This window comes from Pogonomyrmex barbatus, unplaced genomic scaffold (assembly GCF_055798465.1).
Source record: "Pogonomyrmex barbatus isolate J1 unplaced genomic scaffold, ASM5579846v1 scaffold1, whole genome shotgun sequence".
NCBI lineage: Eukaryota > Metazoa > Arthropoda > Insecta > Hymenoptera > Formicidae > Pogonomyrmex > Pogonomyrmex barbatus.
This window is the reverse complement of record NW_028297098.1, coordinates 25,795,854-25,809,666: the sequence shown is the minus strand read 5'-3', so window position 1 is coordinate 25,809,666 and position 13,813 is coordinate 25,795,854. Positions and strand designations below refer to the sequence as shown.

General features: G+C 41.7%; 1 protein-coding gene across 13 annotated transcripts in view; it reads right to left on the bottom strand.

Moving 5' to 3' along the window:
* Crtc (CREB-regulated transcription coactivator) overlaps positions 1-13,813 on the bottom strand; it is a 35,278-nt gene that overhangs the window by 8,837 nt on the left and 12,628 nt on the right. For 3 of the 13 annotated variants that reach the window (XM_089085242.1, XM_089085232.1, XM_089085236.1), the window contains 8 exons: positions 7,733-7,997; positions 6,066-6,171; positions 5,683-5,833; positions 4,437-4,532; positions 2,801-2,848; positions 1,509-1,661; positions 1,034-1,171; positions 651-809 (listed from right to left, as the gene is read on the bottom strand). In XM_089085242.1, coding sequence (XP_088941368.1) covers positions 651-809; positions 1,034-1,171; positions 1,509-1,661; positions 2,801-2,848; positions 4,437-4,532; positions 5,683-5,833; positions 6,066-6,171; positions 7,733-7,997 — 1,116 coding nt within the window. The remainder of the gene's footprint in view (positions 1-650; positions 810-1,033; positions 1,172-1,508; positions 1,662-2,800; positions 2,849-4,436; positions 4,533-5,682; positions 5,834-6,065; positions 6,172-7,732; positions 7,998-13,813) is intronic. The other 10 variants (XM_011639317.3, XM_011639319.3, XM_089085233.1 and 7 more) reach the window with 9 other exon arrangements.

The following is a 13,813-nucleotide window of genomic DNA, read 5'->3' as shown; positions in this document are numbered from 1 at the left end:
ACGAAATGAAACGCGCGGATATTTCTGACGTTACGTTTGTGCGCGTGTACATTACAAGTAAGTCATAACATGCGAAATACACGCAGCACACACACATACTACATACATACTTGATTTCTCTTTCCTTCTCTCCACGGAAGCCCGAAATGCAATTATACGTCGAAGCACCGTGTAAAACGAGTAGCACGTGCGTTTTACGTTCCAATCGCGAGCGTTACACGATCCGGAAAGACGGATTGACAGGGTCTAACGACAGCGCAGATTCGCAGAAAATTTCGGAACGATCGTTTATGAAGACGGGCTATGCCAGAAGAGAAATGGAAATTATATATCGAGTCTTTCCTTGTCTAAGATAGCGCTTTGACGACAAAATTAAGAGCGTATGATACTGGACACCGTCGACGTGTCAATCGAATATTTCCGATAATAAGCAAACTTTTTCTCTCCTTCACCTGAATGGCTCACCGTCGAGCGAGTCGATATTTTAATTTAACGAAACTTTTGAACTTGTGTCGGATCAACTATTCTAAAAACGTAAACAGATTCGAGAACTCTCTTTTTCGGAGACACTTTTTTCACGACACTCCCCGGTGAATTCACACGCATTGATTCACTTTTCAGTCATGCTTAAAGATTTATAACTTACGTACCATAGTGAACTGTTCGAAATCCTGCTGAAGAGCCGCTGCTTGCGCCTGATTGATGAAATAATTCTGATCAATAGCGTCGGACGTCAAGTTGGGTGGACCCGGATGTCCTGTAGGACTAGGCGGCGCCGATGGGTTATTGCTATAACTTAAGGGACTTCCCTGAAAAAGGAAGTGTGCGCTACTTTTAGATTTATTAGTCATACGGTGATTAATCACACGAGAATGGAACTTCCTCACATATTGGAATATTAATCTCTTATAATCATTATTTTTACAACGACTGCATAATGTTGCAGGTCAAACTATTTTCAAGGATGTATCTTTAATAAAAGACACTCTCTCTACCTATCGCTGTGATCTATGATAGAATTATGTTGTCTCACCTGAACTGTTAGACTAGGTGACGATTGCGGCGACGGCCTGTTCACCGACTGCGTGGATCTATACGATCCCAACGAATTGAGCTGTTGCTGCGACTGTTGATGCTGCTGATGCTGCTGTTGCTGTTGCTGTGACGTTTTCTGAATGTCGAGCGTCGATAGAAAATAGTAAAAATTGTTATTAGCAACAATTATAAAATATTGATCATCATATAGATTAATATTTTCTATTTCTCTTTCGGATCGTAATCGCTATTATTTTTAGAAAGTGTATTTCGCCCATTTAATATAGCTGCTACGTTATGATTGGAAGATGTCATGCGTCTAAATACGCGCGCATAAATAGGCGCACGTATATCTAAATGTGACTTATAGATACATATCCGTAATTTTAGTAATACACCGAGTACTCATTCGCGGACGTGCGTTACGATAATAATTTTCGAAACGCCCCGATTTTGTCGGCCGGTATACTAACTGGACTTTGCGGCGGCACAGGACTGTGCGGTTGTTGATAAATGTAGTGGCCAGCAGTCGGGCTGTGAGACGTCGCCGTCGGCGCCGGTTGTTGCGGATAACTCTGAAGATCCTGTTGCGAAGTACTTGTGCTGTTTTCCAACGCCACACCCTGCTTCATACCCATCGCTATTAACGATCGATCGTCGCTCTGTCGCCTCTTTCATTTTGCTCTCTCTCTCTCTCTCTCTCTCTCTCTCTCTCTCTCTCTCTCTCTCTCTCTCTCTCTCTCTCTCTTCCTTTCTCTCCCTCTCTCTCTCTCCCCCTCTTTCTCACACATTCACATTCATGCACACATACGCACCGTATATACATACAATACTACATGTACACAATCTGCTCTGCTCCCCCCCCCTCCCCCTCCTCCTCTCTCCCTTTTCGCGCTTTCGTGTGACTAAACTCACAACTGAGTAGACGCTACATAGTCGCAGCAGGCTCGCGTAATCGATCTCTACATCATTGATTACAGCATCGGACTTGCGGAAGTGGTTCGCCGCAACAACCGAGTTGCTCCACCGAATTTGTAGCGAACGCGTCGGAGCTCGACTTCGAGGGCACGTCGCGCGCCACATATTTACGAATTACGCTTTTGGCAGTCGAAGTAGGTAATATCTTGGCACGTAGGCTGTTTTCGTACAACATCGGAAAACTCCCCGTACATCGAGAGAGAGAGAGAGAGAGAGAGAGAGAGAGAGAGAGAGAGAGAGAAAGAGAGAGAGAAAGAGAGAGAGAGAGATAAAATTTTCAAAGAGAAAAAAAAAAGAAGCTCCATCGGGAGCTGACCTGAAAAACTAACTGGCCGATGACTTCTCTTTCGGGATTCTCCTCTTTTTAAAATCTTTGGATTCTCAATCGCGCGCAGCGCTGCAAGACGTTCGTTATTATGTTACGACGTAGAAATAAATGACTCGCGTACGACTGAAATTACCTTAGAATTATCATGACGCAACTTTGACTCTTCCGTTCCCTCTGCCAAACGCAATTACCGCGGCATTATTAGATCTTCTTTTTCGTTCCCAAGCCCCGAGTATGTTGCGACGAACCGAAACGTACACACTACGCGTTAGCATACACACGTCTCGTTATCGATTATATTTTGAGTCTGTCTGCAAGCTCGGTGCTATGTATAACAAGCAAAACAATAAAAATGCCACGGTGTTAACGGCCAACGGCGCGACTAAGAGGCAGCAACATAAGCGTATACCGTATTATTACATACGTCGGTGAGAGCGAGAAACTGGTGTGTCTACTAACCTTACACGTGTGAAGAAACCTAGAGTTAACAGGCACTGATAAATGGGTCTGCAAAATAACAAACACAAACAACCACTACAACAAAGGCAAAATAAAAAATAAATAGAAAATTAAGAGAGAGAGAGAGACGCCGGTATGAACGCGCGCGATTTCGTTCGAACCTTTTTTTTTTTTTTTCACTGGCTGTCACTAAAATATATGTCCTGATATTAACGAATGGAAACGAATGGAATCGAATAACCGTGTTGGCAATCCGGTATTTTTCTTTTTCATTAAAAATATGTCGTGCCAGAGAGCGTACGCGGCTCTTCCGAGCAATTCATTCTGCGTTTGCCGTATGGTTTAACGATCAAAATTATCGAGCGGACTCGATAAATGTTATTAAATTCTATATTAATAATGTCAGGACGCATTTAGGTCACAGGTGTTTTTCCATAGCGTGCTACAAAAGTTTCATTTCAAACTTAACGCTGCATAATTGCGCGCAACATTATATCCTTGTTACGTTAACCATAGAAAATTACGCTAAAGAAAAAAAAAAGAACAAGAGAAGTCGATATTCAGCTACTAGATGGAATTTGTATACTCGAACACCGAGAAAGCATGCCGAGGAAAATTGTTTTTCGTGAAAGGTACTTAAATCTTTTCCTGATTAAAGCAATGACGTTACCGAACATTATTGAAATTAGCGTGAAAGCAATCCAATTACATGCGAGAACGACTGCTAAAGGAATTTTTCATAATTCATAATTCATAATATGTCAAAAGTAGTGCAATGAGTAATGCTTCTTGCATATTTTTCTTTTCATCGCGCAATCTGCACCGTTAACTCTGCTAAACGGATCCGCTTGTATCTTTTTTTTCCTGAAAGCAGCTGGCAATATCTCAAGATTCTAGCGCTACTCTAATCAAAACGATCTAACATTTAAGAAAGCACAGAAAAGCACAAAGAGTGTTCTTCTCATGCAACCATTGCATCCTAATTTACATTCTCTAATAAACAAAATCGTTTCACGGAATCGAGGTAACACCCTTAGCGATCATTTCCTTAATCCGCACGTGTCTGACTCTCAAATTTATCCGACAATTATCTTGGCAATTTAAATTTCGAATATATATTGTAGAATCACAAAAAAGAATTTTTTCCGTCTAGCGATATTTTGGATGTTCAGAATTATAAAAACGCGCTCACCTCGATTCCGTAATCTGCTATTAAGATACGAAATATCCGAGCATATATTCGACATCACATCGCGAACTCGATTGAATTTGCCGGGACGTGATCTCGAGGAGTTTTCAGAATTCTAAATAAAAAAAATTCCAAAATAAATTTCTAGGTTGAGTCGAATCATTCTCGGATATTTCGCAAATTTTACTACACTCTACGGCAGCGGCTCTTAACCGAGATCTACGTGTTATCGTTTGATATATTTGGACGACATATTTGGAAAAGGTACCTTTGCATCTCTGGGCTCTTTGAAGAAACAAATTTGAAAAAAAAAAAAAAAAAAAAAAAAAAAAAAAAAAAAAAAAAAAAAAAAAAAAAGATTGAGCTCGTGTCACTCGTAATTAAAAATCCGCTGCGTTATAACAATAGGCACAATCTACAGTAACATGGGGTCGCGAGGATATTTACTTGGACGCTTGATGGATCCTGTGAAAAGGAGAGCCTACCAGCTTGTGCCAAGCTGGTCGGGCTGGACAGGTTTGTGGGACTGCTCGTTTGAGGACTCTGGAATATATCAGCGGTTCGACCATTTCAAAAAGAGATTCCCGTTTTTCAGTGGTAAATCCTACTTGTCTATAGCTCGTCCGCACGTGGCTCGACGACGTAAAAAAATGCGGCGAGAAACGAGGCGAACGGTTGTGGTGGGGAAAGAAAAAAAAAAAAACAAGTGACCGACGAGAGAGAGGGAACCGCGATGCAAACGAATTGCAATTTCGATATCGACATCTGCCTTTTAGCTTCTTTAATCGGATATTCTTTCGTCGATCGCATCAATTGTAAAATGATTAGTTAACCGATTTCAATCCTTTCGAATGTAGAAACAGATTACTGAATATCTATATCGATAAAAGACGCTCTTTTCAAAAATAGAAATGCACTTTTTTCGCAAATAATATCAAGATTGTCGCGATCTTTTAAGTAAGCTCGCCAGGTCGTCTTCCAGCCACAGATAGACAATTATTATATATTTAAACAATTAAAAGTGCCACCATTTAACGTTAATAAACTTAAACTTTTGCTAAGCTAAAAAAATTCTAACTTAAACAGTCCTGAATAGCTGAATATATAATTATCTGAAACATTTTATATAAAAGTCAATCTTTTATTTGTCACAATAATCTAACTTGAAAAATTAAAAGTTCTAAACTGATACTGCGCATTTAAAATCTAACTGATAAAATATCAGGATTTTATCGTACTGAGACCGGATGGATTAAATTACCCGTTGAATGGCAATGAGTAACGTCGCTTATTTATAGAACCTATCGGCGAGTAACATTCGCGAGCAGTAATCAAAATTGTATTTTGTTTTTTATTTAATACGTGCAAAATCGCTCGGAGAAACATGTCTGTCAGCGCGAGTAATCAACAAATCTGTTTTAATGACACAAATTATTCTTATTTAAAACTTTAGATGTCGTCTCACAGAGATTTTCTCCGAGGATCGAAGACGAAAGTGAGAGAATAAAAAATTTAAAAAAAAAAAAAAAAAAAAAAAGAGAGAGAGAATGAAACGTCGCTGTAAAAGCGATGAAGACTCGTTCAGAAACAGTGCAGCCTCGCGAGAAGTGCGTGTAGGATCAAGAGAAAAAGAAAAGAGAAAAAAATGTTATCGTAGTCGACAATCGGCATGGCAATCGGACGAGCGGCTTACATTGCTGAATGGCGTACTACTCGAGTGATCCTCCTGGTCCAGGGGAGTGTGAAGGGGCGATGGGAAGTGCACGTTGCTCAAGTCGGGCAACGACCCTGTGTTGTTGCCTATTGGTATTTGCTGTCCCGGCGGCTGTGAACTCGGGTATATGCTGAAACAGAGAATTTCGCGAGAATTATGACTAATTCAATGAATCCGCGGGACAATCGAACCGAGATTTTTATCAAAACGTAATTCCACGATACCGATCGCTCGGCACGAAAGTTGTAAAACGGCGTTGTAAAACTGATTGTGGATCAGACTGGAAGGGAAAAAGAGGCTTTCGGAGCCTCGCTGTAATTTTCAAAAGACCATTGATAACTTTATCATTCAAGAGTACGTACTTAATCCCAGGCACTCTAGGCATTTCGCACGAGGATCTTGGTCGTTCGATGAAGCCGTGGTGGGAATCTCTGTTGTCGTTTCCGCTTCCGGTCATAGCGTGTTGATCTGTTAATCACAGAAGACAGGATTCAAGTTTCGCAATTACGTCGCAGCATCGCGGCGAATGTCGACACGTTAAATACGTCGTTTGCGTAAACGGCGGAGTCTCTTATTCTTCAGTTCTCCACGTTATTACGGTGCTGAATATAAAACGATCATTTCGGTACAGCATCTTCCGTTATGGTTGTGCGGAACGCGGGCAATTTCTCAAACTAGTTACTCGATTTCTCCATAGCAACGTAATATCGCCGGCTAACGTTGCCATCGTATAACGTTTCACGTGCTCCGTTGTCTTGCGCGAGATCACTTCGCAAAGTTTCATGATTTGACGCGATCTAAGGGCAATTTATACCAAAACCGTATCGCGTTATTGCTTCCGGAAATTTTGCACACGTCTCGTTGACGGGGCGAGAGAAAGCGAGGGACAGAGAGAAAAGGCAAGCTTTATCCCAGGGAAAGGAGTCATCGATCCTTCTTGATTAAATTTTAACGTACGCGGCAATCGGTGTATGGCAAAAGCGTTTAATTAGTTTCGCGAAGGTAAAGCGGTCACGTCAACGGAACCGCAAGAATTTCGAGTTCACAGCTCGACATCGCGAAAGTCTTTAACGCGCAGATTAAGCCGCGTCGTACATTTCAGAGGCGAACGTGACGAGGAGGAAATCAAAATCTCTTTGTAAAATTCTCTAGATAGCCATTTAAGAGAGAGGAGCAGTGTCGTGACGTAACGAGGTAATGAGGCAACATGATAATGACATGGAATTTCCGAGCCGTGCCGTTCGTCGAAATCACGTCAAAAGTCAAAGAGAAAGCCTGGTGAAGGCGGGAGAGTGTTTTACATGGGATGGAGCGGCCGAGAGACTGTATGCTGAAAAACTGTATTATTCACCCTTTACGCGAATACTCGATCACGCTCGAGTTGTTAAACGGTTAAACGGGAAATAAAAACGTAATTTCGTCCTCGCGCAAAATAAATCACTGCACGATGTTTCAGCCTCATGTTGTTTGATTATTAACGGTTGACGAGTTATTAATGCCTGCGCGTGTGTGAAACGGTGAATTTTATGAGAGTTGTCTGATTAATCGACCCTCTCTTTATCGACAGCCACGATCAATCGCGGTAGGAAAGATACACTTAAAGAAATGTAATACTTCCGACGTACGGCCGGCATATTTCTCAACCGCGTTAGTCAGTCGACGCGAGTCGAGATGGAGCGAATGGCTCTGTTTTTATTTACAAACGGAGAAATACTCAAGGTGGCACGAATGGACATTAATTCCAAGGCATTAATTCTCATTAATAAGATAAGATCACCCAGCGAGTGCTCCGTGATGAAACGTGATATTACGTAAGGATATTCCGTATGCTATCTCGGCGTATGATAGATCATGGGATTTCTCGCGGGATTTCTCGCGGGATTCCTCGCAGAATTCCTCACGCAGCGTCCGTCGTCGGAAGTCTCGCGCCGTGGACTCTCGCCGGGGAAATACGCGGAATGTGCGAATCGGAGGCGGGTTTACGCGCTATTAAAAATTAAGGAAAAAGAAAAAAAAGAGGAAAACCGACATGCGTTGCTACCTCGTCGATGAGGTATGGCGGAGGCCGACTGGCAGGCCTCGTTGGCGCTCTGGTGCAGAGCCGAGTCCGAGTTCGTTCTCCGCCAGGTGTCCGGCGGGGGTGGCGACAGGTAGGGCACGCCGCTGTACGGCGACGTGTCATGCCTCTTCTCCATCGGGCGAGATCGCATGGGTCCCACCCCCATGCTCCGACTCCTGTTGTCGCTGCGATACATGGAGTTGTGCTGCATCTCCTCCAGATTGCTGAGCGCCGTCTGCAAAGATACGCAGGCTCACCTTGAGAGTCACGATTGGCAGCGTGCGAGAATTATCAACATCCAATTAACAATGTCTGGAAAATCGTGCGGTAACAATCATAGATGTATGCGTGCCGTGTTTGTTTTTTTTTTTTTTTTTTTTTTACTTCGCTACCTTGTGTGCGACGCGCACTCTTACGTAATTGTTCTCCATATATATTATTTAGCTCGCGATACCGGCGCACATCTCTTCCGCGAGATTTCACGATGCGACGAAATAATATTTATATTAATAAATATTAATAAATATTAATAAATATATTAATAAATTTTAGATTTATTTTAGATTTATTTTAGATTTTAGATTTTTTTCTAACTTGCGCGAAGGAGACGATCGCGAGATAATTGTGTAATGTTATTACGTTACGCGAGCGTTCGGCTGGGACTGAATAAAAATGCGAGGAGGGTAACTGGCGATATGGAAGCAAGAGAAACAAGAAAACGGATAGATAATTAACGAGCGCCAAGAGAAGTTTTACTGATAAGATAGGATTCCGGCGAATTTCGCTATTCCGAGTTACGGGGCTGCGCCCGCGAGGCGTCTTTACGAAGACAGATTCGCGCGCTTTTATGCGCGGGGGGAGCGGGGAAGGAAGTAGTCGAGGTCGAAGCGAAATAATTCACTTCTATCTATGTGCTACGGTGGTGAAACCAGCTTTTCGAACCACCCCCAACCACCGGCAAACCATTCAACCGACGACGAAGAATTTTCTCGCTTCGCGTATCCCGCCTCATAAAACGGTCTCGTCTGCTTTACGACCTGCCGTCGTTGCTCGGGTTATGAGCGGCAATTAAAGTGACAAAGAAATTTAATGTGGGTATTCGAGCGGCCCGAATTTCCCATGGAAACCTCATTTCGGCGCCTCACCTGGGCGAGGCAAATTCTCGCCGCGACAGCGAGAAAATTTTACCCGCGAGCTCCGTCGACGTTTCACATTTTCCGCCGTAACGCAAATATTATGTCGTAATCTGTCGAATGCGATTTATTGTCGCCTCGCTGCTTTCTATCACATATTTGATTAGTCTTAAATAAACAGTAACCTTTATGTCGCCTCTCATTCAAGACGCAAGGTGAAGTGCGACAAGGGCCACTTTTCCGAGAAGCAATATCTCGCTGCTTTACATCACAAGAAAAGCAGACATTCTGTAAATTGAATGCAGCTAACTCGATTAGATAATATTTCCTTTCAAGAAAACTCCAAAGTAAATTTACTTGAGATATTCTCTACGCCTTCTCTAATCACCTCTATTAAGGATTAATATGCTTGTTAGCATGCTTGTACGCATGCATATGCATGACATATCCATCTCTCGTGAGAAACTGATGTCATACACGTGACTCGGAAATACTACGTTTAGAATCTAGAAAAATATAGAAATTTGAAATATACAGTTTTCATTTGGTATACCAAACCTCTTTAATATATTCTATGTGTGTATAATTGCAACGCGTGTGCTACGCTGAATAAAACTATTAAAAATGTAGCATAGCCTGCGGGGAAGATTTTTCAAATCTGAATTCTCAGTAGGAAATGTATTAAATTATTTTTTAAAACTTGCTTCATTTCAGTATTTATTTCGTTTTACAAACGTATTTTTTTTTTAGTTTTACAAACATATATTGCAAACAACAAAGTTAATATAGATTATAACAATAATATTAAAGTTAGTTTAGGAATATTGGCTGCACTCAATAACAGCAAAAGTTATTAAAAATTAAAAAAAAAACATTTTTACAGTTCATGCTGTTTGAAATAAATATATCTGGAAAAAGAACAAAATATAGATAAAATAACATGTGACATAATTTGTGACATTTTCATAGGAGAAAATATTCATAATTAATATTGCTTTCTAATCGATAAAAAACTTTTGATCGTAAATATATTTTCTAAAAAATCAACGAGAACACAAAAATAATATTATAGAAAAAGATTGAATTATTATTAATATCCAATAATTAAATATATATGACATATAAAAATAATTTTAAAAAATTATATATACAAAAACAATTAAATTGATTAAATTAAATTTTAAAACAAAATATATAAGTTCTAAATACATTTATTTATAGCATTAATGCAATCTTTTTCTATAAAATTCAATGCAAATTTAAAAATTAAATAAAAATTTCCAAACCAATTTAGAATATTAATCTTAGCTTTTATACAAACAAAATAGGAGTCTATGAAATAGGAGTCTATTTTTATGCTTCTGCCAATATTTTGGTGCATGATATATACAATCATAAATTTCGAGAGAACTCTCCTACGAGAAGAGACGTGTCGTTAAAAAAGAATTTCTCTTTTTAAACTCCGATAAGAAAACAAGCGCCAGATTAACGGGGATGAAATGATTTTATGGGATTTTGTGCTTCCTGCCTGCAGCGAAATTGCGATTTCAATAGAAATCTCTATCCGTTTCAGCCGCGTTGGTCGCCATGTGTCGGATGAACGTGGGTCGCACGGCTATTACCTAATATCTGTTGAATTATGCGATAAACACGAAACGTCTCTCCCACGATTACGGGCCTTCATGTAGACTGATACCGAACGGCCGCGCGTGTCGTCCGCTCATTAATCACAGTATCAGTTTCGAAAGGCGTTTCGACATTACGCTTTAAGTGGACGGGCGATCAAAACATTGACATGACACAACACTTTCGTCATTGCCGATGTCGGATTAGAAATAAAATATAACGGGCATACGCAACGGGTAAACGGATCTTCCCGTCCAATTTCGTCTTACGACGCCTCGGACAGTCCGCGTTTCGTTCGAATTACGAGAGAAAACCTTTGATTCCTGACGCGCGGAATGTAACGAGTGGATGTAGCAATATTTATATGCGACGCAACAGTTCCACGTAGTTGGAATCACCGGTGACGTAATCTTTCAGCCACGCGCGCGAGTACGCGTGTGATAACTCCCGCGATAGTTTTTATCGAAGCGTATTTTGAGGAAGCTCATCTAGACGTCGCGCCGTACAAGTTTTAACGGCCGGACCACCACCACCACTACCATCACTACCATCACCACCACCGGCTACGTTACCCCATTTGCATAATGTAATATGCAGAACGTATCGGTGTAATGACGATGCAAGAATAGTTTCAACGCGACTTTTTTTACGTCGCACACACGACCGACACGGTACGCGCACACGAACGTCGTCGTATACGCGTGCACATGTCCGAGACTCGTAAGTCGACGATAGCATAGATGTTAACATATTCGCGCATCGTGGCGGACGCCACGCTCCGGCCACGCCGATGGGTCTTTATATAAAACCTTTGTTAGGATAAAATCCCGTCCAGAAATATAAATAACGATGTTATAAGCGGCCACAAAATGCTATTAACTTGTATGATTTATGACGACGATCGCGCCGCGGCGCGAATCGATAGAGGGGAGTTACAAAGAGGCGCTACCATTTAAATAGACCGAAAGAAAAAGGGGCTTCTCGTTAATTCTTAATTCTTGAAAGCTTAATTTTTCGCGACGGGGAGAAGACGTCTATCGGAAAAATTCCTTTCTTTTTCGTCGCGAGGATATTTTTCATGAGGATATCTTTCTCGAAATCGCGAGGGATATGAGACCTATGGAAGATGAGAGATATGGAAACGTGACGAGGTTCTCGAGACACCGGCTTTCTTCGCGAGAAAAAAACGGAAACTTTACTAATTATATCGAAAATCTGGAAACGGAATGGTAACTCTCCACGCGCGGGTCGACATCTCCATTCACAACTTTCCCAATGTCAGGGCCGTGGGCGTCGCACGAGACGGCGCGACGCGGCGCATCGACTAAACCGCACTCGTTGAAGAAACATACCTTCAATTACCGCCGACGCTAATAAAAGGCGTGCCCGCGCGACCTCGCGGATTCACCACGATATTTGCCCGAAAATTAAACGAGAAAGAGACGGACCGCTCCCACACCCCCGTGGCGGGGATTTCGATTTCGCTTACTCTTCTCCAGTGAGGGAAAAAAAAGAGAAAGAAGAGAGAACCCTTCGTCGGAGTGCGAGAGTGACGTACTCCTCTCATTGAACACCGCGTATTCCCCGACCGGTAAAATACCTAGTCTAGAAACGAGTGACCCATTTAAGGACAATGCGAGGCGACTACAGCAGGTTTATCGCTTTAGAGTGCGCTCTCGCGCGCTTTTTATACATGTGTCTTCGTTACTTCTCTCTCTCTCTCTCTCTCTCTCTCTCTCTCTCTCTCTCTCTCTCTCAATAAGTTTCAATAGATTAGAGAATACGCGATGACGATGGCGCTCGTCGGTACTGCCGGCACGTGCCGATATTCGAGATAAACGCACGCGACAGCGACTCTCTCTCGCGGTCGGTCTCTCCTTACCTGCATCTCCCCGACACGAGGCCGATATTAGTCTCATGGGAGAGACAACGTGTGCGACGGATGCGAGAGGCACGTCGAGGGTTACAAGGCCTGCGATCGATGTTACGATGTACGTCGCGTCGCCGCCGCCGCCGCCGCCGCTGCCGCCGCCGCCGCCGATTCCCTCCCGTGTTTCACGTTTCGCCACGGAGGAGACCAGAATGTAATTACTTCGCTATCCATATTCAAGAATGAGATTACCGAGGGACGGGCTCCTGTCAAAGTAGACACACGGCACACGCTGCACCCGCAACGTGCTATCATCGCTATTCATCCGATCGCTCCGCCGAGTGCAGACGAACTATGTTGCACGTCGCGACGTGCTGTCCCGAATTGAAATTTATTCCGATCCTAACCCGACGATACGGAAGAGCCGGAAGGTACGAAAGAGAGAGAGAGAGAAAAATTCTCTACCGAATAATAATAAAAGTTGAATATTTCTCGGATTTTTTCGGCAAAACCTCCAAAAAGATAACACGCCTGTCTTATTCATATGTAAAAATCCAGCTCTGATCCCGGACCTCTTACCCAGAGCGAAACAAGTTTTCAACGCGAAACCTCGCAACTTTCTACTAATCATTTATATCCTTATTCGTTTTATTCGTAGCGACTTTCTATTAACTTATTTATGTCTTATACTCGCGTATCGTTTATAACATTTTCTTCTGACAAAAATATTATATTGTGAATATTTAAGAAGAAATATTTAATTTCTATAATTCTATGAGTTGGAAATTATTCTAAACGTAAATCTGTATTTTTAAAGGCTCAAATGATTTAAATATTATTTTTCATTTCCGGTTGTATAATATTATTTTTCGTAAGCGAGAAAATCCAATTATGGAGGAGTTATAAACGCTATGGATTTAATAATCTTATCTAAATTTATACAAATTATTATGCAACTTGTTATTATTAACTAGTAAATAATTCTGTATTGCAAATACTCAAATAAACCTTGTGACTAATTTATTCTTTACATTTTAACTTTACTTTCGCAAGCGAAAGAAATGCTGCTGGCGTAACTTTCAGAAAATTATGCATCTCTTTTCAGGGCAACCTTTTAAGCTCTACGTGAGAATCCGTTAGATTCTCTAGTATTACGGGAAAAAAACCGTTTTCGAAGGCCGTGCACGCATCAATACGCGTCGGTTCACGCCCGAGCGAGAAGAGAAAAGGTGAAATACGAGGGGAATATTTGGGCGACCGAACAGATATTCACGGCATAATTACTGTCAGCGAAAAATTAATATCCCAATACGAGGTATCGATTTTATACGTATTTATGCGAAAATAAGCGACGAGCATATCTCATATAGTTACGAAACGGAAGATTTACACCGGCGCTAAGGGGAGAATTTCGCGGCGGAG